Source organism: Choloepus didactylus, chromosome 15 (genome assembly GCF_015220235.1).
Source record: "Choloepus didactylus isolate mChoDid1 chromosome 15, mChoDid1.pri, whole genome shotgun sequence".
Taxonomy (NCBI): Eukaryota; Metazoa; Chordata; class Mammalia; order Pilosa; family Megalonychidae; genus Choloepus; species Choloepus didactylus.
Genome location: NC_051321.1, coordinates 64786127 through 64808477, shown reverse-complemented (window position 1 = coordinate 64808477; position 22351 = coordinate 64786127). Strand labels below are relative to the sequence as shown.

Below are 22351 nucleotides of genomic sequence, written 5' to 3'. Positions count from 1 at the left end.
AGTTTTTGAAAGTATTAATTGATCTGATTCATTTAAAGTGCTTAGGGCAGTTCCTAGCACATAGTAAACCTTGGTAAAATGATGGTTTTTATTACTGGCTGCCTTGGCACAGGTTTTAAATTTGGCAGTAACCTGTATTCTGAGGTGTCTTATTAGCTGTTCTCATTACTTTTCTCTATTAGAACTATAATGAAATATTTGCTTTTAGAATAAGATGTAATATTCATTTGGCCTTCATTCATCAAGCACATCATGTATGTATGAAGTCCTAGACAATTTCTGCGAATCCTGTTTTGTACCAGTTTGATTATACTTGCAACTGTTGCATATCTTGGAGCTTTATGGCAATACTGGGATTATAAAATCCCAGAATTTATGAAGCCATAGTGTATCCTAATTTTAGGTTTTTTAACCAATGTTTTGATTTTCATTGATAAAAAATGATAAAATTCTAAATTTAAAATTCTACCAGAGCACTCATAGACCTTTAAGACGATATCTCCCAGCAGTCTGCAAGCCCAGTTTGACAAACATTATTCTAGAGAGTCATATCTACCCGAATTGCTGTGAATTAGATTAGATATCCTTTGACCTGGAATTATTTGTAGTATGTAGGTGATAAACTGCTTGTATTCTGGCCATGCTAAGAGAAATGTCTAATAGGATTTCTACTTAGTTATCAATAATTTTTTGCTACATGGAGAAGGTGTGGTTTGAATGTTTGCTTGTAAGTTTGGTGGCTCAGAGCCTGTCTTCCAGACTCCTCTTACTGTATAGCCATGGTGATGTCAAATTGAATTTTCATGGGGAACTATTCCAGTGCTACTTTCTCTGGTTTGGTGGAGGCACAAGAGGACCACCTTCCTGTTTATTTCTAGGCTTTCCCTCTTTCTCCCTTATTCTCTCCAGAGTTTATAAAGCTGCTATACTTGATTATTGCCCCTGTAACCTTGCCCTTTCAGGCACATGCTTTTTCCTTTTTCTTCGTTTATGGAGAGAAGTGATCTTCATAGGTGGTTGTGGCAGTGAAGGCTTGTCCTTTAACTTGCAAAGTAGGTTTTATATCACATCTTGGAATTAGAATCCAGACCCATGATTTGGGTTGTTCTAATCACGCCTGGGAATTAGAGAGCTGTCGCTCTACTTTGAAAATTTTGACTGTAGAACTCTGAGATAATTCATTAATTTATGTTCTGACATTTCACTTCACAGCACATCATGCTTTGAGAGAGTTCAATGCAGTTTTGCATTTTGTATTTACAGATAAATCTTAAAGACTTTTTCCTGAGGTTTTTAAATAAGATTTGTGCTTGTATTACTAGTCTTAATACTGGGTTAAATTTCATGGTGACCCTATAAGTAAAGTTTTAAGGAATCTGTCTTAAGGATACTCACGTGCCATTTTGTAATGATATACATGTATGTGTGTGTGTCTATTTGTATATATGTGTGTATACTGCTGTTAAATAAGAGTTATGGGTCTTGAAATAATTCCATTGCTTCAGCATGAAACTTTAAAATATTCTGATAGAACATAATTACTATGAATTATGAAAAATATCTCATAAACTATGTATATTTTTTACCTTTTTATAAAAACTGCAAAGAAGTTATTTTATTTTATTGTATTGCCTTTATGCCATAATGTCTTGAGTTTTTTTCCTGTATCCTCTCTTTCTCAGTCAAGGATTGTTCTCTGATCTGATCTCTGTGAGCCGAGAGGTCACTCTGGTGGGCACTCTTATGCACAATTTAGACAACCCTTTTTAGGTTCTAAAGAATTGGGGGTAGCTGGTGGTAGATACCTGAAACTATCAAGCTACAACCCAGAACCCATGAATCTCGAAGACAATTGTATAAAAATGTAGCTTATGAGGGGTGACAGTGGGATTGGGAAAGCCATAAGGACCACACTCCACTTTGTCTAGTTTATGGATGGATGAGTAGAAAAATAGGGGAAGGAAACAAACAAACAGACAAAGGTACCCAGTGTTCTTTTTTACTTCAATTGCTCTTTTTCACTTTAATTATTATTGTTATTTTTGTGTGTGTGCTAATGAAGGCATCAGGGATTGATTTAGGTGATGAATGTACAACTATGTAATGGTACTGTAAACAATCGAAAGTACGATTTGTTTTGTATGACTGTGTGGTATGTGAATACATCTCAATAAAATGAAGATTTAAAAAAATTTTAAAAAATAACTAATTCTGTGAAATTCTTGACTTCCCTTGTAATATCCTTTTTTTATCTTCATTTTATTGTTCACAGTACCATTACATAGTTGTACATCCCTTGTAATATCCTTTTGTACTGTTGAGTCTTTTTCTACCTCATCTTCTTCCATTCTCCCATCCTTTTTAACCTGACTCTCCCCAAAAAATGTTTTCATGAAGCCTTTGCTTTATCCTGCTATTCCTGGTAGTTACTGTATAGTCTTTTCTTTTCATTTTCTACCCTCTGATCTTGGTGTATGAAATTGCTTTTTCAGTTGTATTCCTTTGTTTTTTAGCACTCTTTTTCTCCCCCTATTGCGGGTTACTGAGCATATACCTCGACTTACCAGGTCTGGGCTAGGGGACCTGCGCAACCCCTAGGGAGGGTAGTGGGTACGGGCGGTCAGTGTCCTCCACAGCCCCCCGGACCTAAGGAAGCAAGGTCGAAGGCAGGCCCCATTTCCTCACCCAAAATACCACCGGTGGGGGAGGCTTGCCGGAGGGAACCGCCCTTCCCCCAACCGCCCTTTCCCCCACTTCCTTATCTTGCCGGTACACTCCCCGTTGCCAATGCAACTCCCATCACCACCAGTGCGCATACATTGTTGCCAGACACCGTTGCCAGAGCAACTCCTGCACCTTTTAGAACAACCTCCGTGCCCTCTTAGAACCAATCCTAACCTCCGCACCCTCTCAGAACCAATCCTAGCCTTTATCCCCTCAGCATTGGCTTGTAACAACCCCCGCCCTCTATGCCAGCCCATATAACCTGTGCTCACCCCGGAATAAAAGTCCTTTTGTTCTACCCTTACTGAAGGAAGAGTGTCTTATCTTTCCCTTCTCGCCGCCCTCCACACCTTGCACGCCTCCCGCCGGGGACCTGGCCAAGTCCCCCGCCTCGCCCTCGCCTCCGGGAAAGAGCCCCCGCCGCCGGTACCCTCCAAGCAACGCCGATAGCCGAGGGTTCAGCAACCGGCCGCCCCCCCCCCTCAGACGAATCAACTGCGACCGCACCCTATGGTGCACTTTTGACAAAATGAAAGGGTACATGTATTCCCGCTCTTGCTCTCATATTCTCTGGCTCTTGGTCTTGCTCTCACTTCCCCTAATCTTATTTGTCTTCTGCTATTTAATTTCTCTCCACTTTCTAGGTACCATTCTCAGTTGTACATTTCCTTACCTTCCTTTAACTTTGCTCTGCAATTGTTTATAAAAATACTTTAGCAGTTACTATTTAACTCTTTTTATTCCTTTTCTTATACTTTTAGTTATTATACATAGGTATCCTCCACATATATATATAGTAAAAATGGACTAATTCAAAAAGAAAGTATAGAAAGGTCTATGCTGGACCTGTGCCTGTTTGAATTACTGGATGATTCAAGTTAAATGCTTTTTAAAAACAGTATTCATTTCAAGAATTATATATATGAAACATGTCAGATGAAAGTAAGTACAAATGAAGATATGGTAAATTAGTGAAAAATGTACACTCTGATATTACATTATATATGTAAGTCATGTCTTATTTATTCAATATTAATTTACTGTATATATAAATCATCACTGTATTCTGTAGAGTTAAAAAATTGTTTTATTTTACATATTGATAGTGCTGAGCTAGCAACATGACATATTCACTGGTAAAACAGGAAGAAACTCTGGCATGAGTGCTATAGATCAGCTTTGGGATGATATACCAGTACTTAACTTCACTGGGTTTGGTTTTCTTCCCCATTAATAAAATGAAGAAATGTACTGAAGTACATTTGAGTTCCCTTGCAGCTCCTAATATTTCTTGGAAAAGGTCATTTTTGCTTTTTTTTTCCCCCACATTTTTTAAAAATGCAATTTTATTGAGATATATTCACAAACCATACAAACCATCTGAAGTATACAATCAGTGGTTCACAGTATCATCACATGGTTGTGGATACATCCCCATGATCAATTTTAGAACCTTTTCATTGCTCCATAAAAGAAATAAAAACAAAACCTAAATTCTCCCATATACCTTTTATTTCCCCTTATTATTAACCCATAGTATTGGTATGGTACATTTGTTACTGTTGATGAAAGAATATTAAGATATTACTGTTAACTACAGTCCATAGCTTGCAATAGGTACATATTTCCCCATGTACCTCTCTATTATTAACTCCTTGTAATAGTATTGTGCATTTGTCTAGTTCATGAAAGAACTTTTTTATATTTGTTCAAATAGTCACAGGCATTGTCCACCACAAGATTCAGTGTGGTACACATTCCCATGTTTTAACCTCCAACTTTCCTTCTGATGACATACATGACTCTAAACTTCCCCTTTCCAGCAAACTCACACATCATTCAGTACTATTAATTCTCATGATAACTATTGCCTCTATCCATTTCCAAACGTTTAAGTTTGACCTAATTAAACTTGCACATATTAAGCAACTGCTCCCCGTTCTTTAGCCCCATTCTATGTCCTGGTAACCTATATTCTATATTTTGTGCCTGTGAGTTTACATATTATAATTAGTTCATGGCACTGAGCCATACAATATTTGTTCTTTTCTTTCTGACTTATTTCACTTAACATAATGTTCTCAAGATGCATCCATGTTGTTGCGTGATTCGGGATGCCATTCCTTCTTACTGCTGAATAATATTCTATTATATGTATGTACCACATTTTGTTCATTCATTCGCCTGTAGGTGGACACGGGTTGTTTCCGTCTTTTGGCAATTGTTGAGTAATGCTGTTATGAACATCTTGTACAAATGTCTGTTATTACAAGGAAAGTCAAGAATTTCACAGAATTAGTTATTAATGTTTACAGATCAGAGAACAATCCTGAACTGATCTTCTGGGTATATCCTGAGCTGTGGGATTGCCAGGTTGTAGGCACCACTTTCCATAGCTTCCTGAAGAACTGCCAAACTGTTCCACAGCAGCTGTACCATTTTACATTCCCACCAGTAGTGAATAAGTGTTCCTATTTCTCCACATCCTCTCCATCACTTGTAGTTTCCTCTCTGTTTAATCTTGCCCATTCTGGTAGGTGTGGGATGATACATCATTATGGTTTGGATTTGCATTTCCCTAATAGCTAATGAAGCTGAGCATCTTTTTGTGTACTTTTTAGCCATCTATATTTCTTCTTTGGAAAAATGTGTATTCATGTCTTTTGCCCATTTTTTAACTGGGTTCTTTGTCTTTTATTATTGAGTTGTAAGATTTCTTTATATATTCTGGATATCAAACCCTTATCAGATATGTGGTTTCCAAATATTTTCTCTCATTGAGACAGTTGCCTTTTCTCCCATTTCACAAAGTCCTTTGAAGCACCAAAGTATTCAATTTTCAGGGGTTCCTATTTATATAGTTTTTCTTTTCTTCCTTGTGCTTTGGGTGTAAAGTCGAAGAAACTACAGCCCATCACTAGATCTTGAAGATGTTTCCCTGCCTCTGCTTCTAGGTATTACATGGTACTGGTTCTTCTATTTAAGTCTTTGATCCATTTTGAGCTAATTTTTGAGTACAGTGTGAGATGGGGCTTCTCTTTCATTCTTTTGGTTATGGATATCCAGTTCTCCCAACAGCATTTATATTGATGAGATGGTACTGTCCCAGTTGAGTGGAATGGCGAGCCTTGCTGTTCTTTTTCCAGTTTCTCCAGTTGTTCAGTTAGGTCTTAGGTTTTAGCCCTTTCTTCCTTTTTTAATGTGAGTGTTTAGGGCTATAAACTTCCCTCTCAGCACTGCCTTCTCTGCATCCTGTAAGATTTTTTTTTAATATATATGTATATTTTAACTGAGATTATTCACATACCATACAACTATCCAAAGGTCCAAAGTGTACAGTCAGTTGCCCATGGTACCATCATACAGCTGTGCATCCATCAACACAATTACTTTTTTTTCAATTTTTAGAACATTTCCATTATTCCAAAAAAGAAATAAAGACAAAAAAAGGAAACTCAAATCCTCCCATACCCCTGACCACCCTTCCTCTATTATTGATTCATAGTTTTGGTATAGTACATTTGTTACTGTTGATGAAAGAATGTTAAAATACTACTAACTGTAGTATATAGTTTGCAATAGGTATATATTTTTTCTTATATGCTGCTTTATTATTAACTTCTAGTTATCATGTCATACATTTGCTCTAGTTCATGAGAGAGATTTCTAATATTTGTATAGTTAATCATGGACATTGTCCACCATAAGATTCACTGTTTTATACATTCCCATCTTTCCCTCCAACTTTCCTTCTGGTGACATACGTGACTCTGAGCTTACCCTTTCCACCACCTTCACACACCTTTCAGCACTGTTAGTTATTCTTACAACATGCTACCATTACCCCTGTCCATTTCCAAATGTTTAAGTTCACCCTAGTTGAACATTCTGCTCATAATAAGCAACCACTCCTCATTCTTTAGCTTCATTCTATATCCTGGTAACTTACATTTCATGCCTATGAGTTTGCATATTATAATTAGTTCATATCAGTGAGACCCTGCAATATTTGTCCTTACATGTCTGTCTTATTTCACTCAATATAGTGCCCTCAAGGTTTCTTCATCACCCCATTTGTTTTTTAAGACGGTTTTGTTCACACACCATACATTCCATCCTAAGTAAACAATAGTTGGTTCCCTGTATAGTCACGTATTTATGTATTCAGCACCATTGCCACTATCTATGTAAGGACATCTCCATTTTTTTCCACAAAGAAGGAGGAAGAGACAAAGAAGGCAGAGAGACAAAAGAAAAAGGAAAGAGAAAACAAAACAAACAAACAAAAAAACACACAGAACTTGACAGCTAGAAAGCAACAAAAGGAAAGATAGCATTAACCTAATGTAGAATAAAGAGTCAGACAACATCACCAATGCCAAGAATCCCATACCTATTCCCTATCCCCCTCCCCCCCCATATGCAATAGCTTTGGTATATTACCTTTGTTATATTAAAGGAAGCATAATACAATGTTTCCATAAATTATAGTCTCTGGTTTGCATTGGTTGTATTTTCCCCCCAATCCCACCTTATTTATAACACCTTGCAAGGTTGACATTCATTTGTTCTACCTCATGTAAAAACATTTGTACCTTTTATTACAATCGTTGAGCACCCTAGGTTTCCCTAAGTTAGTAGTCCCAGTCTTTATCCTTCATCTTTTGTTCTGGTGTCCCACATGGTCCCATCCTTCCTCTTTCAATTGTACTCACGGTCATCTTTGTTCAGTGTGCTTACATTGCTGTGCTACTATTCCCCAAAATTGTTTTCCTAACCTCTCACTCCTGTCTTTTCCTTTCTGTCTGCAGTGCTTCCTTTAGTGTTTCCTGTAGAGCAGGTATCTTGTTCACAAGCTCTGTCATTGTCTGTTTGTCAGAGAATATTTTAAGCTCTCCCTCATATTTGAAGGACAGTTTTGCCGGATGTAGGACTCTTGGTTGGTGGTTTTTCTCTTTTAGTATCTTAAATATATCACCCCACTTCCTTCTTGCCTCTATGGTTCCTATTGAGAAACCTGCACATAGTCTTACCAAGCTTCCTTTGTATGTGATGGATTGCTTTTCTCTTGCTGCTTTCAGGATTCTCTCTTTGTCTTTGACGTTTGATAATCTGATTATTAAGTGTCTTGGCATAGACCTATTCAGATCTATTCTGTTTGGGTATGCTGCACTTCTTGGATCTGTAATTTTATGTCTTTCATAAGAGATGGGAATTTTTCATTGATTATTTCCTCTATTATTGCTTCTGCCCCTTTTCCCTTCTCTTTTCCTTCTGGGACACCAGTGACACATACATTCTTGCTTTTTGTTTTGTCCTTAAGTTCCCAGAGACGTTGCTCATATTTTTCCATTCTTTTCTGTGTTCTTTTGTGTGTAGCCTTTCAGGTGCCTTGTTCTCCATTTCCTGAGTGTTTTTTCCTGCCTCTTGAGATCTGCTGTTGTATGTTTCCATTGTGTCTTTCATCTCTTGTATTGTGCCTTTCATTTCCATAGATTCTGCCAGTTGGTTTTTCGAACTTTCAATTTCTACCTTTTGTACACACAGTGTTTTCATTATATGGTTCATGTCTTTTGCCATATCTTCCCTAAACTTTTGAATTGACTTATTATTAGTTGTTTCAATTCCGGTATCTCAGTTGAAGTGTAAGTTTTTTCCTTTGGCTGGGCCGTAACTTCATTTTTCTTAGTGTAGGTTGTGGTTTTCTGTTGTCTAAGCTTGGTTTTCTTGGTTTCCCCAGCCAGGTTTTCCCAGACCAGAACGGGCTCAGGTCCCAGAAGGAAGAAATTTTCAGTATCCGGTTTCCCTAGGGGTGTGTCTTAGAAAATTGGTACACCCTGTGATGCCTCAGGTCACTGTGCTTTTCTGCCCAGCAGGTGGTTCCTGTTAATCTTTAACTCCAAACTGGTGTAAGGAGGTGTGGTCCGTGGCTGTTTTCCCCCAGTCTCTGGGATCTGGTTCTGAATGGAAGGCGGGTAGTAGAGCTGGGCCCCACCCCCTTCCTCTTAGGGAAGATAATCCCCCTAAGGAGAGGTCATTAGCATTTGAATAGACTCTGCCTGTGCAACTGCACCTTTCTGGGTCAGAGTGCTGGGAACTGAAAATGGCTGAGGCTTTCTCAGTTACCACTGAGCCAAAACCGGGACAGAATGCCCCCTTCAGGGTAAGTCTGCAGCCACCCTCTGGCTCTCCAAGGTCAGTCATCACCCACAGCTTCTGTCTGCTTTTTGGAGATTTGTAGCTTGTATGGAGCAGTCCACGTTTGTTAATTAAAACCCCAGTTGGAGCTCAGCTGAGCTATATTCACTTGCTGGGAGAGAGCTTCTCTCTAGCACCATGAGGCTTTGCAGCTCAGGCTGTGGGGGGAGGGGGCTCCTGGCTTGGAGCCACAGTTTTTACTTACAGATTTTATGCTGTGATCTCGGGCATTCCTCCCAATTCAGGTTGGTGTATGATGAATGGATAGTCAAGTTTGTCCCTGTGCAGTTATTCTGGATTATTTACTAGTTGTTTCTGGTTGTTTATTAGTTGTTCCGGGGGACTGACTTCCTTCCACTCCTCTCTATGCCTCCATCTTAGCCATATTGCCATCCTATAAGTTTTGATATGTTATGTTCTCATTTTCATTCGTCTTAAGATATTTACTGATTTGTCTTGCAGTTTATTTTTTGACCCACTGATTCTTTAAGAGCATATTGTTTAACCTCCATGTATTTTTGCAATTTCTGGTTCTCTTTTTGTTATTGATTTCCTGCATCATTCCATTATGATCAGAGAAAGTACTTTATATAATTTCATACTCTTTAAATTTATTGACGCCTGTTTTGTGCCCCACTATGTGGACTATCCTGGAGAAAGTTCCATGAGAACTTGCAAAGAATGCACATCCTGCTGTTTTGGGGTATAATGTTCTATAAAGCCCTATTAGGTCTAGTTCATTTATGATAATATTTGTAGGTTCTCTGTTTCTTTATTGATCCTCTTTAGATGTTTTATCTGTTGAAGAGAGTGGTGTATTGATGTCTCCTACTATTATTTTATATACATCTATTACTCCCTTTAGTTTGCCAGCATTGGCGTCATGTATGTTGAGTCACCATTTCTTGGTGAATTGTGCCTTTTATTAATATGTAACATCCTTTTTTATCTCTTACAACGTTTTTGCATTTCAGGTCTGCTTTTTCTGGTACTAGAATAGCTACCCCAGCTTTTTTTTTTTTTTTTTTTAAGTTACTGCTTGCAAGGAATATGTTTTTCCATCCACTTTTCAACCCATTTTTATTTTGGGGCCTAAAATGAGTCTCTTGTAAACAGCTTATAGATGGGTCATATTTTTTAATCCATTCTGCCATTCTGTCTCTTTTGATTGGAGAATTTAATCTAGTAACATACAGTGTTATTACTGTAAAGGTAGTACTTATTTCAACCATTTTATCCTTTGGCTTTATCTCTCAGATCTATTTTTTTTCTTTTATCCTTTTAGTTACTGTTACTGATACTCGTCATTTCAGTACCCTCCTCCAGGCCTCACTCTCCTGTCTTTTCTTTTCAGTTGGCAGAACTCTTTTCACTAATTCTTGTAGGGCCTGTCTCTTGTTACCGAACTTTCTCTGCTTCTGTTTATCTGTGAAATTTTAAACTCTCCCTCATTTTTAAAAAATTTTAATCATATTTTTTATTGTGGAATATAACATATATACATAGAAGTGATAACTTTCCGTGTACAATTTAACAAGTAGTAGTTAGAGAGCAAATTTCAGAGAATGTTATGGGTTATGGTTCCATGGTTTCATTTCTTTCCTTTTGGTGAAATATAACATATGTACAAAAAGGTGGTAACATTCAAATTAAAATTTAACAAGTAGCTATAGAGCAAATTTCAAAGAATGCTGAGTTATATTTCCACCATTTCAAATCTTTTCTTCTAGCTGTTCTAGTACCCTAGCAACTAAGAAAAAGAAGATTATATAGGGATTCAATATTCATATTCTTTTGTTAAATTCCATTTGGTGTCTTGCTACCCCTTCCTCTAGCTTAATTGCTTTCCCCTCTCTACTCTTTTGGAATTCTCTTAGCCACTGAAACCTTATTTTGTTGCCTTTCTTTTCCCCCTTTTGGTCAAAAAGACATTCTCATCCTTTCCCCATTTTGGTCTAAAAGGCATTCTCATCCCCTCGATGCCAGGGTCAGGCTTATTCCTGAAATCTGTGTCCCACATCACTAGGGAGACTCCTTCACCTGGGGAGTCCTATCCCACATTTGGAGGGAAGGTGATGAATTTGTTTGCAGAGTTGGGCTTAGAGAGAGAGTCCACATTTCAGCAACAAAAGAGGTTCTCTGGAGGTGACTCCTAGGCATAATTATAGGTGAGCTTAGCCTCCCCTGTACAACCATCTCTCCTTCATTTTTAAAGGACAGCTTTGCTGGATAGAGAAGTCTTGCCTGGCAAATTTTCTCTTTCAGTATCATAAATATATTGTACCACTGCCTTCTTGACTTAGTGGTGTCTGGTGAGAAAAAAAAAGCGCTTAGTCTTATTTGGCTTCCCGTAAATGTATTGATTCACTTTTCCCTTACTGCTTTTAGAATTTTCTCCTTCTCTTTGCCATTTGGCAGTCTGATTAGTATGTGTCTTGGAGTGGGTCTATTTGGATTTATTCTGTTTGGAGTATGTTGGGCTTCTTTGATTTACATATTTATATCTTTTATAAGGGTTGGGAAATTTTCTGCCATTATTTCTTTGAATATTCTTCCCAGCTCTTTTTCCCTTCTCTTCTCCTTCTTGGGCACCCATGATGCATATGTTTGTGCTGTTTGTTTTCTAAATTATTTCCCTGAGACCCTGTTCAAATTTTTCCGTTTTTTTTCTCCATTTGTTCTCATCTGTTTAAATTCACTTGTTTTGTCTTCTAACTCTCTTATCCTTTCTTATGCCTCTTCAGATCTGCTGTGTGTCTCTAGTATATTTTTAATTTCATCTGCAGTGTCTTTTGTTTCCATCATGTCTGTTATTTTATATATTCTTCCAAATTGTTCTTTATGGTGTCTCTTGGAGTCTTGGATGCATTACTTTATCTGGCATCAGGTGTGACAATACACATGGAGTATTGCCAGTCAGGGAAGCTCACCTGACTTGGTGCCCAGAGTTTTTATCAGGGCTTGATCACATTCTGCCTTTTTGGCTGATCTTTATTCTCCAGCCCTTCTAGAGGCAGACTGATACTGCATGGCCCAAAACTCCCATCAATAATCACATTGTTACACAGTCCCTTGGCCCAAGCCCCAGGCCAGCAGAACACTCCTATCTGTTATAACATTTCAAGGGCCTGTAGATCACCTCCAATTAGCTGTGGGCAAAGGTTAGATTTCCCTTTGGATTAGGTTCATTCTTCACTACATAGTCTACCTCCTGGCCTTTTTTTTTTTTTTTTTTTTTTTTTTATTAAATTCAGTTTTATTGAAATACATTCACACACCATACAATCATCCATGATATACAATCCACTGTCCACAGTATGATAACATAGTTATGCGTTCATCACCACAATCTATCTCTGAACATTTTCCTTACATCAGAAAGAACCAGAACAAGAATAAAAAATAAAAGTGAAAAAAGAACACCCAAATCATCCCCCCATCCAACCCCATTTGTCCTTTAGTTTTTATCCCCATTCCTCCACTCATCCATACACTAGATAAAGGGGGTGTGATCAGGTTAGGGAAAAAGAAAGTTGTGGCAATGGGGGTAAAAATTGTGTGGTCATACCAGCATCCTTCCCTCATAAGCAGAGGAATTTATCTATCCTTTGGCACCCCCTCAGGTTGAGTGAATACACATTTGTGAAAGCTTGTAAACTGGTCCTTCTTGCTTTTGCCTCCCTCATTTTAAGACAACAAATGTTTTAGTTGCCGCTTCCAGTTGTCTATCAGATCGTTACTCTGAAGATGAAAGTGTGATTTTTGGTCTGAAGAAATGTGACTTGACAGTCCACATTGGTACATTATCTTCTGTTTCAGTCTTTTTTTTAGTATTCTGAGCATTTATGTCTACCACTGGGTAAGCAAAGCCCAGTCAAGAGTAAGGGACTATTCCTGTCAAGACACATTTATATCCTCCAGGGGCTACCAGAATCAGCTTGACTTGCTAGCTATATTCAGGGCTTTACCCCTGGGAAATCTATCCCGTAGTAATCTGTAGTCTATGTCTGTCTTACTGATATGTCTTACTGGCATTTTGTGCCTCCGATGGTGCAAAGGAATATGCCTAGATTTAGCCCATCTCTGCATTGCAGCAGCCCCAGTGTCCACTCATACCATGAGGGACCACCTTAAACAAGCACACCAGGATATCCACTCGCTGGTTCCAATCACCTGTGATCTTGGAAGGGGGCTCTTTTGCAACATGTTCTACTTTAATGCACCTTTTAAATTCCCATAGTGATTTCCATAGAGCTGTGCCCCATATGGGCGTCCCTTTAGTAGACCCATTTTCCACTGCCCTTCTGCTGACCATATGGCCAGGCCATTGCTACCATCACGAATCAGTGAAAACACAGAAATAGGGGCCAGCATCATGTAATTCAGCCCACTGAACTGATTTGTTTTACCTTCTTCAGTCAGAGCAGTGGTCTTCCAAACAGGATGTTGTTCTTTCATCTTAGAGCTGTTATCCATAAATGAAGCTCCTTTTTGGTCAATAAAGAGCAGTTCATAGATCTCTGCCCAAGTGTTCAATGTGAGCATGGGATCCAGCAATTCTTCAGGTGGGTCCTAAGTTGACCCTAGGGGAAGAGAGACTACCTGCTTGTGTGTACTGTCTTAGCTTCCCCTAGCAGCATGTTTCTGTATAAACCATTTTCATTTTATTATAGAACTCTTTTGGTAATGCTTTCCCCATTAGAGCATTTCTCTAAATCACCCTAGACATTATGAATATTTCAGTCTTTAAGATTGTTTTTCACAGGGGCAATTCTGATTAATAGCAAATAGCAAGCTAGTGATTGTCTCTCAAATGGAAATTTTCTTGTCCAAAATCCTAACAGTCATCTCAGGGTTGTGCTCAACAGGTTTTTCCCTTAAGCCCCAGTGTGAACTTCTCACAAGATTATTGTACAGAGTCTTATTTGGTACACAAGGTATTCTACGCTGCTTCAAATTAACCACTTTTGTGGGCTCGAGTACTTTAGCAAAAGTTCCTATTTAACGTGTCCAGTCAACAGTGGCAGAAGGCGAATTTATATGCCTTCTTTTTACAGTATTAGGTAGGGGATGCATTCCCCAATCAGACACAATATCTATCCCCTTAATACGTTCAGGTAAAGAAGATGGAACTACTTAACATATAGTCTATTCACACATTCCAGTTTTCATCCAAACTTTCACCTTAATCTCATCAACCATTACATTACCATATTTTCCCATATCTAACTGTAGCCCCCATAAGGGCTTCACCAACAGGCTTTGGAACCATGGTGCCTGGGGGCTTCTATATCAAGGAGTCCCAGAAATGTCTCTTCTCTACCCCTGACCTTTTTACCCACTCGTGTGTTTATGGTCCTGTCCAGCCAAGGGTGGGGCCAAAGGACCAATCTTGATTATATTGAGGAACTATTGCTTTAGGCAATTCTGGGTCAGGGTTCTCTTGTCATTTTCTAGCAATTTGCATGAGTTTGTACCCTGAGCAAATGTGCAAATTTTTAACAATTATACTGCATGAACTTCTGTTTAGTGAAATGGTAAGCGTTCATTGTAATTTCTACTGTTCATTCAAGTTAATTCAGTGTTGCAGAATCCTTAACATAAGATACTGATACTGGACAAAAGCAGTGGGTTCTCTGCCCTGCCTGCTGTGCATAACAGCTGATCCTTGACACTTTCTCTCTTGAAAGAGAGAAAGAGTTTGTTGCTAGGCATGAAGCAAGAACAGATGACCTATTGGCCTAAAAATCTGGGGAGATGGAGTTGTTAGCATTTAAGCAGAAACAGTCTACAAATGTAAAGGAGTGGAGCTGTGCTAGAACTAAGCTGACCATTACAAGAGCAAGTCAATAGTTCTGAGCTGACTCAGTTTCCTTCATTAACATTAGGGGTTGCTTTTGTGATTATAAGATTCTAAAGTTTAAAAAAAAACGGATAAAGAGGGTACAAATTTACAAATGACAAAGTTCTTACAATCACAAGGGCATAAGGTAAAAACTATACTTATACAATCAATTTCAAAGAGTAAGGCAACTGGATTACAGTTCAGTTATTTCAGGCATTTCTTTCTGGCTATTCTAATATACTAGAAAGTAAAAAGAAATATCTATATATTGATTCAGTAATCATAATCATTTCTTTAATCCTAACTTCTCGGGTACAATACGTTACATTTCACTGGCAATTTCTGATAAAAAAGAACTTACGGCTTGTTTCCTTTGCTTTGTTTTCCATGTGGTCTTTTAATCTACTTTCAAGCGTTTTGCCAAGATTAACCAAGTCTTAAAGTCTGAGGGATATTTTCTCCATTTTCCAGGTAGAAAAACTGAGACATAAAATTATTTTTTCAAGACCAAGTCAGGTTTAAGACTGTTCTGCTTAAATTCTGCAAATGGAAGGGCTGTGTTGCTGAAACTAAATTTCATTTTGTCCAGTCCTCTGATAATTTTATGATCACAAGGTACCTGAAATGAAGATCTTCAATTTATAGATGTAGATATATAAGGTGCATGTGGAAAGGGTAAGTTTTGTTGTAGATGGCGTTTGGGTCTACCTCATTAATTTAATATTCTGCTGTAGGAAAATATATGAAATGCTTCTTTGAATAGAAATAGTTAAATTTGGACACTAACATTGCTCTTTCCTCGTTATTGTTACATTCTGCACTGCTGTCTTAGGATATCAACCATGGATTAACTGAGGTAAGTTTGGTATTACAACGTCTTACTTTCAGAGTAAGATAAATTCTTTTTTTGTCTTAGGTGATAACAGAGAGCCAAAAATTCTTTTTTATGTGATTTAAAAAAAAACAAATATATTTCAGTTATTTAAAAATGAGTGTATTGTGATGAATGCACAAGTATGTGATGATACTGTGAGCCATTGGTTGTATACTTTGGATGGAATGTTTGGTGTGTGAATATATCGCAGTAAAATTGCATTATAAAGATGAGTCTACAGAAATTGTCCTATATAGCATTTCAGAGGAATTTTCTAAAAATAATTGAAACCTCTGTTTTAGTTACATCTGCATGTTACCTTATAACAATATTTGCTTTCAATTGGTTCCTGTCCTGCTAAAGTCTTCCAGTACAAAATTTCATGTGCCCTTAGAATATTAAAAAGCAACCTATTCTAAAATTTAACAAAGACTACTAAGGCAGAAAACATTTTATACTGAAGAAGTAAAATGATCTCCAGTTTTAAACTAGTAATTCTCAAAATAGTTGTAAAATTAAACTCTTTCAGTGTAATTGTCTTCCTCACTTTGTCTCATGTACTTCCTAACACATAAAAGTTCTAGCACTTTGATTTAAGTTGTCAATAATCCTAAACTACCTTTTAATACTTGGGAGTTATTATCCTTCTTTTTTCTGTTGTAAATTTTAGGTTTTATTTTGTTTTGCTTTGCTGTTTTTGCGTGTACCTTTCTCATTACTTGAACCAATGAAGCATTTTGAGTTGACTTTAAATTGTACGTCTAATAATGTTTACTTCCTCATCCTCCATAGAAATAGCAAATAAAATTATGGAATCATAGAATTTTGAGTCAGAGGGGACTTTAGAAATCATCTATATCTTTTTGAAATTCAGAGAAGTAAAATGACCTATTATCAGTAGGTAGGTAGTGATTCACATAACAGGATGGAGGTAAACTTTGTCATAGAAAGCTACTGAAAAGTGATAATTTACTGTAAAGGTAATATAACTCAGCATATTATCTTATATGTTGATTTATGGGATTTGGAACAAGGAATTATAGTCTCATTGTATTCTGTACCGATTGGGCATATTAGGTTATTTTAGTTTTTGGTGGCCATAGTCAAGAGAGACTTAGGAAAATGGAAATGCATTTAAGAGAAGGTAATTAGGATGGAGAAGAGCAAGTGACGTGTTTCATGGTCTATTAATAGTCACTGGAAACCTTGAAGTAAGGCTCTGTGTATATAAGGGCTATCACAAAAATAGTGCTTTGATGGATAAAAGATAGAAATTAGATCCTCTTCCAACTGCAGGAATCTGTGACTGACAGTTCGTAGCTCTTTGTATTTTACCACACTGTTAACATATTTAGCAATCAATCACTACATTACTTGCTAGGATAAATAATTGTCTGTAAGGTTACTAATGTTTGATGATGGTAATAATAGATGAGTTCTCCAAACTTTGAAGGCATATAGAGGATTATTATATTACTGGTGCTTATTCTGTATGTTAAATGAACAGACTGTTGGGTATATAATAGTTTAGGCACTTTAATAACACTCAGTAAATATCTGTTAAATTAATGAATAGGCAGATTATTTATCCTTGGTCTCAGGCAGTGGCCAGTTGCTCGAGTTCAGGTCAAATATATAAGTACTAGGTAACTGTGTTTAAAACAGGAGCCCTGAGTTTTGAAATAAAATTGCAACCTCATTCTCTGAAACTTGGAGTCAATACGTATTAAACAACAGCTACTTGTACTTTATGGTTTTATGGACACTCAAGTATATAGTTCCCTCCTGAAATTGGGAATTGTGTTTATACCACTGCCTCATCTAATTACCAATAACAATTCTGTATTCAGAAATAAGCAATGTTTTATTTATAATTCTCGAACTACACAGGACTACATAAACAAAAAATGTGATCAGCTTTGCAAGAAATTACAGTATATACACGAAACATATCACAAATCAACTTATACTAATAAGTTAATTTTTTTATCTCCAGTTGGCAGATATCCCTGTTACAATTTGCACATATCCTTTTGTATTTGATGCCCAAGCAAAAACTACTCTGTTACAAACAGATGCGGTCTTGCAGATGCAGGTAAAAGATTGTATTGTGTAATCCTAATATGATTTGAAAGCATTTTGTTTTTTTTTTTTAATTGTTTCTGTGATGTTATAAAAAAATAAATATTTGAAACTTGATTGTAATCAGTAGTCTTTGGAGAAATTTTGTATCTTTCTTGTCTGTGTTTTGCAAAGTACCTTGGGTACTTATAAAGAAGACTGTTGCTTGTGAAATGGATATTCTTATTAGGGCTGCTTATATGTATTTCAATGAAAATAGAATAATTTAGCCTTTAATCATTTTATATCTAAAAGATGGCTTAAGCCTCTTTCATTATAGAAATATGCAATCTTTATTAAGTTTTACTAGTTTACTTGACAAAATATCGGTTTCTTTTTAATTTTGCTTCATTATACATTTTCTTTGGTATACTTAGTAAAAGATGTAAGTGATTAGAGGTGAAATGATGTTCATGTTGGAGACATTTGATCACTTGTTAGGAGAAGGATATGAAATTTCTACAAAGAAAGTTTAAGTACTAAGATATTTTCCTGAGGTTTGTCCTGTCGTCTCTTCCACTTCCAACCCCTTCTACTTTCCGTTCCCTCTTCTCCCTGCCCAAACTCAGTCTTATGATGAACATTCTTTCATATAAATGAAGGTTTTCAAAACTATTCACATATGACTTTGACGGATTGTAGATGGTTTGCATTATCATTTGAACCTGAAATAAAGGAGCTTTTGAGCTTCCTCCTCTGGTATAAAGTATCTGGCTATACAGATTGAGGATTAAGGAAATGATGAGAATTGCTTTAAATGCTTTAAAATTCAAATCCCCCAAACTTTGATAACTATGTTCATTGCTTTCAAATAATATGTATTTGGTGCATATTATTTGGTGTTCTCCAAACATTTAAATAATAAATATGAGGGGTAATTTTAGAGATTTGCTTATTTTTTCCATTTTCATCAACATAAATATTTTATAAGGTTCCATATTAACAACTATTAAACCATTTTTTAGACAGTTTTGTTAAAACAGTCAGGTAATCACTTGGTGCTTTTAATGTAAATCATTCCATTTTAGAACATGAACACAGTGAAAACTGCAGGAAAAGAACAAAGGTTTTAAATGGTAAAAGCCAAATGTTAAGTTTGTTAGCATGTTGTAATCACTACTAGATGGATTTCTATAATGCCTCCTTAGGCAGGCTGTTCTTTATTGTCTTTAGAGGTTTGTTTTATGCTGTTTTCTTTGTCTCCCCACTCTCTGCCCTCTTCTCCCAGTTATTTATTATTATAATTTTTTTTTTTTGAGAAACCACAGGGCTCAGATTTATCATAATTAATATTATCATAGTTCCGTGCTTACTTAATAGTTTTATTAGTTACATGTTACTATAAAACCATTTTTTAAGCTCTTACGCTATACTAAATACTGTGTAAGGTGCTGTGTGAATTCAGAAGCATAGGAATTATAGCATAGTTATAATTAATAGGTAGAGATTTGCTTTTCCTGTCACCATAGCTTCTTTGTAGCTTTACTATTAAACTTTTAATCTTTTGTTTTCTAGATGGCTATTGACCAGGCCCACAGACAGAATGTCTCCTCTCTTTTTCTCCCAGTTATTGAATCTGTGAATCCCTGCTTAATTCTAGTGGTGCGTAGAGAAAATATTGTAGGAGATGCAATGGAAGTTCTTAGGAAAACAAAGAATATAGATTACAAAAAGCCACTCAAGGTAATTTGATATTTTCTACTATGTAGTTGGGAGTTTTACTCACACATTATGTTTGAAGTTTTCCTATTTGTTTTTAGTTTATCTTTGGAACTTAATAAAATTGTAAATTTTTCTTATTTTTTTGTTAAACTAGTGATTACTGAGCATTTATAAGTAATAATTAATACTGGGCCTCCAGATTGTACTTTCATTTCTTTGCCCTTTATACAGTGTTTGCATTATGTTCTTTTAGGTTATTTTTGTTGGAGAAGATGCTGTTGATGCTGGAGGGGTACGCAAAGAATTTTTCTTACTCATCATGAGAGAATTATTGGACCCTAAATATGGCATGTTTAGGTATTATGAAGAATCCAGGCTTATTTGGTTTTCTGATAAGGTAAAAAGTCCTGTCCATCTAAATTACTTCTGTGTATATACCTATGTATGTATACCTATATATATCAAGATAACTCAGTAAATAACAGGTCATAACTGGATTTGTAGCATATTTTGTTCAGAAGTATGGTTTTGTTCAGAAATAATTGGAAAAATTATGAACTTTCTGGATTCGGTGTCATCAAAACACATGAATATTTTCCACACATTTCAGATTAGCAAAATAAATTAAGGAATGGTCAGTCCAAAAATATTTGTTGACTATTCCCTATTAGGAATTGAGTAATAATTACCACACTAACATTTCTTCTGGGAAAAATGAAGTTAATTTATCATTAGGGATCATTGATTTCTCTCCTTTATCATTTAGGGCAGGGATTAGCAAACTTCATTCCATGAGCCAAATTCTTCTCTCCGCATGTTTTTGTAAATAAAGTCTCACTTATTCATTTACCTGTTGTCCATGACTGCTTTCCATGGCTGCTTTTGAGCTGATAGAAGCAGAGTTGAGTAGTTCCAACAGTAGTATGGCCAGTGGAACCGAAAATGTTTACTACCTGGTCCTTCATAGAAAAAGTTTGCTGACCCCTTACTTAGAAAATGTAAGTGAAAAGGATGGTTCAGTTTTTAGAACTCTGAATTGAAAGAAATTAGAATGGAATACTTACTATTGGCTTTAGCAACTCTGATGTGTTATTTATCATTCTCCTAGGAAGCTGGCTGTTTGGTATAGTATCAGCAGTCATTGATGCTCAGTGCCTGGAATCATTAATACATTAAGGATTGCAAAATGGTGCCATTCAGATTCTAGCATTTCTTTTTCATTTATTAGCTTAAAGACTTTTATATAGAGAAATTTCCCCTTATCTACTGTTTTGTTCCTTAGTAGTACAGTTTATGTGGGAAAGGATTCTCTCTTTTTAGTTACCAGTTTTTCTAAAGAGGTAATCACTTCATTAGCCTCTTCCAGGGTGACAACTGTTTTTTTGTTTTTGTTTTCAACCATTATGTTGAAACACATTTGATCCTTTTTAGTTCTTTGCCTGTATTATCTTTATTTATGCTCATATTGCCCCATCCGTGTCCAGTGGGAGCTTTTCAGGTTGTTTCCTGAGTACTTTTTTGTGTGGGTGGCTAAAGTATTTTATTAAACTAAGTATGTAATTTGCAAATGCTTTTGTAAGAAATTTTAAAAGCAAAGTTAAAAATTTTCAATAAAGTACAGAATTAACAGCAAAATTACATTTGCTGTATAAATAAAACATTTTGTTCTGTATATCATCTGAAAATTTTATTATATATTCTCCAACTGATAGCTGCAGTTCCTGAGTACTTTTGACACATCCTTAGTACTCTTTAGTTGCTCCCTTGCTACCTGGTGTACTTGGTATGACAAGTTGTTCCAGGCATGCCTAACAATACCAACATTATCACCAATATTCTGATTACTGGAAATAGTATTGAAAAAATTGTTTTTGCAGTTCTTTTTGTCCTTACTGTATACTCCAGTAGGGTGGTACAGTCCAATAACTGTTTTAATATCACTAGCAGTTTTTACACTGTATGATGATGCCAACAAGTGGATACACATTTAGATTCACTTAATTTTTATTTTTTACTTTGAGGGAATTGCTTATTTAATTTTAATTTTGTTTTTTTGTTTTTTTAATAATTATATAAAATATTTACATAGTTCCAAAGTCAAATCTATGTAACAATACATACTGAGAGAAATTGTAGCTTCTGGTCCTAACCCCTCCACCATGCCCCCCACCATAGGTGATCTTTAAAAGAAAAAAAATTATGGTTTATCCTTTTTTTCTCTTAATTATAAGTACATTGATAGCAATATACTTGATATTAATGTCAGTTTCCTCGTTTTGAGAACATAATATGGTTTATATAAACTGTTACCAATGGAGAAAATTGGGTAAAGGGTACTCGGGAATTCTATTTGTGTAACTTATTTTAAAAAGTAGTGGTATTTATACATATTTTTTCCTCCATCAAGAAAGGGTATTTTATTTTAGGTAGGAAATATAAGTTCTGCAGTGAACAGTGAAAGAGTTTGGTGAATCAAAAAGAATTGTGAGATTGCGTCAGATTTTAGGGCATTTATACAGTGCTGCATGGAAGTGGGATTAGGGAAAAATCTTGAGTTTTGAGGTTTTGTATGTTGATAGATAAACAGGCATGTAAGATAAGGTGGAATAGTCCTGTTGTCTTTTTAAGGTAGGTGGACAGTCTGCTCAAATTACAGCCTCCTTCCTGAAACTTGTCTTTTAGAACAGTTTGTAGTGGTATAGTGGTATGCAGGTAGAATTTGGGAGGGTGTGTGTGTGTATGTGTATGTGTATATATATATATATATATGTATATGTATGTATGGTGAGAACCTATCCTTCCTTCTAGGAAAACATAGAGTTCTGTGGGCTCCTTATTTAGTTCTACAGAGAGGTAATGTTTTAAGATCAGGGGAAGGGCATTTATCATGGGTCTCTGTGGTACCTTTTCACTTCTATTTCAGACTT

At 36.3% G+C, this 22351-nt stretch overlaps 1 protein-coding gene across 9 annotated transcripts in view; it reads left to right on the top strand.

Annotated features, from left to right (window-relative positions):
• Nucleotides 1-22351, top strand: part of HERC4 (HECT and RLD domain containing E3 ubiquitin protein ligase 4) — a 156768-nt gene that overhangs the window by 110619 nt on the left and 23798 nt on the right. For 6 of the 9 annotated variants that reach the window (XM_037805381.1, XM_037805376.1, XM_037805377.1 and 3 more), the window contains 4 exons: nt 15600-15623; nt 17638-17736; nt 19278-19445; nt 19678-19821. In XM_037805381.1, coding sequence (XP_037661309.1) covers nt 15600-15623; nt 17638-17736; nt 19278-19445; nt 19678-19821 — 435 coding nt within the window. The remainder of the gene's footprint in view (nt 1-15599; nt 15624-17637; nt 17737-19277; nt 19446-19677; nt 19822-22351) is intronic. The other 3 variants (XM_037805383.1, XM_037805382.1, XM_037805380.1) reach the window with 1 other exon arrangement.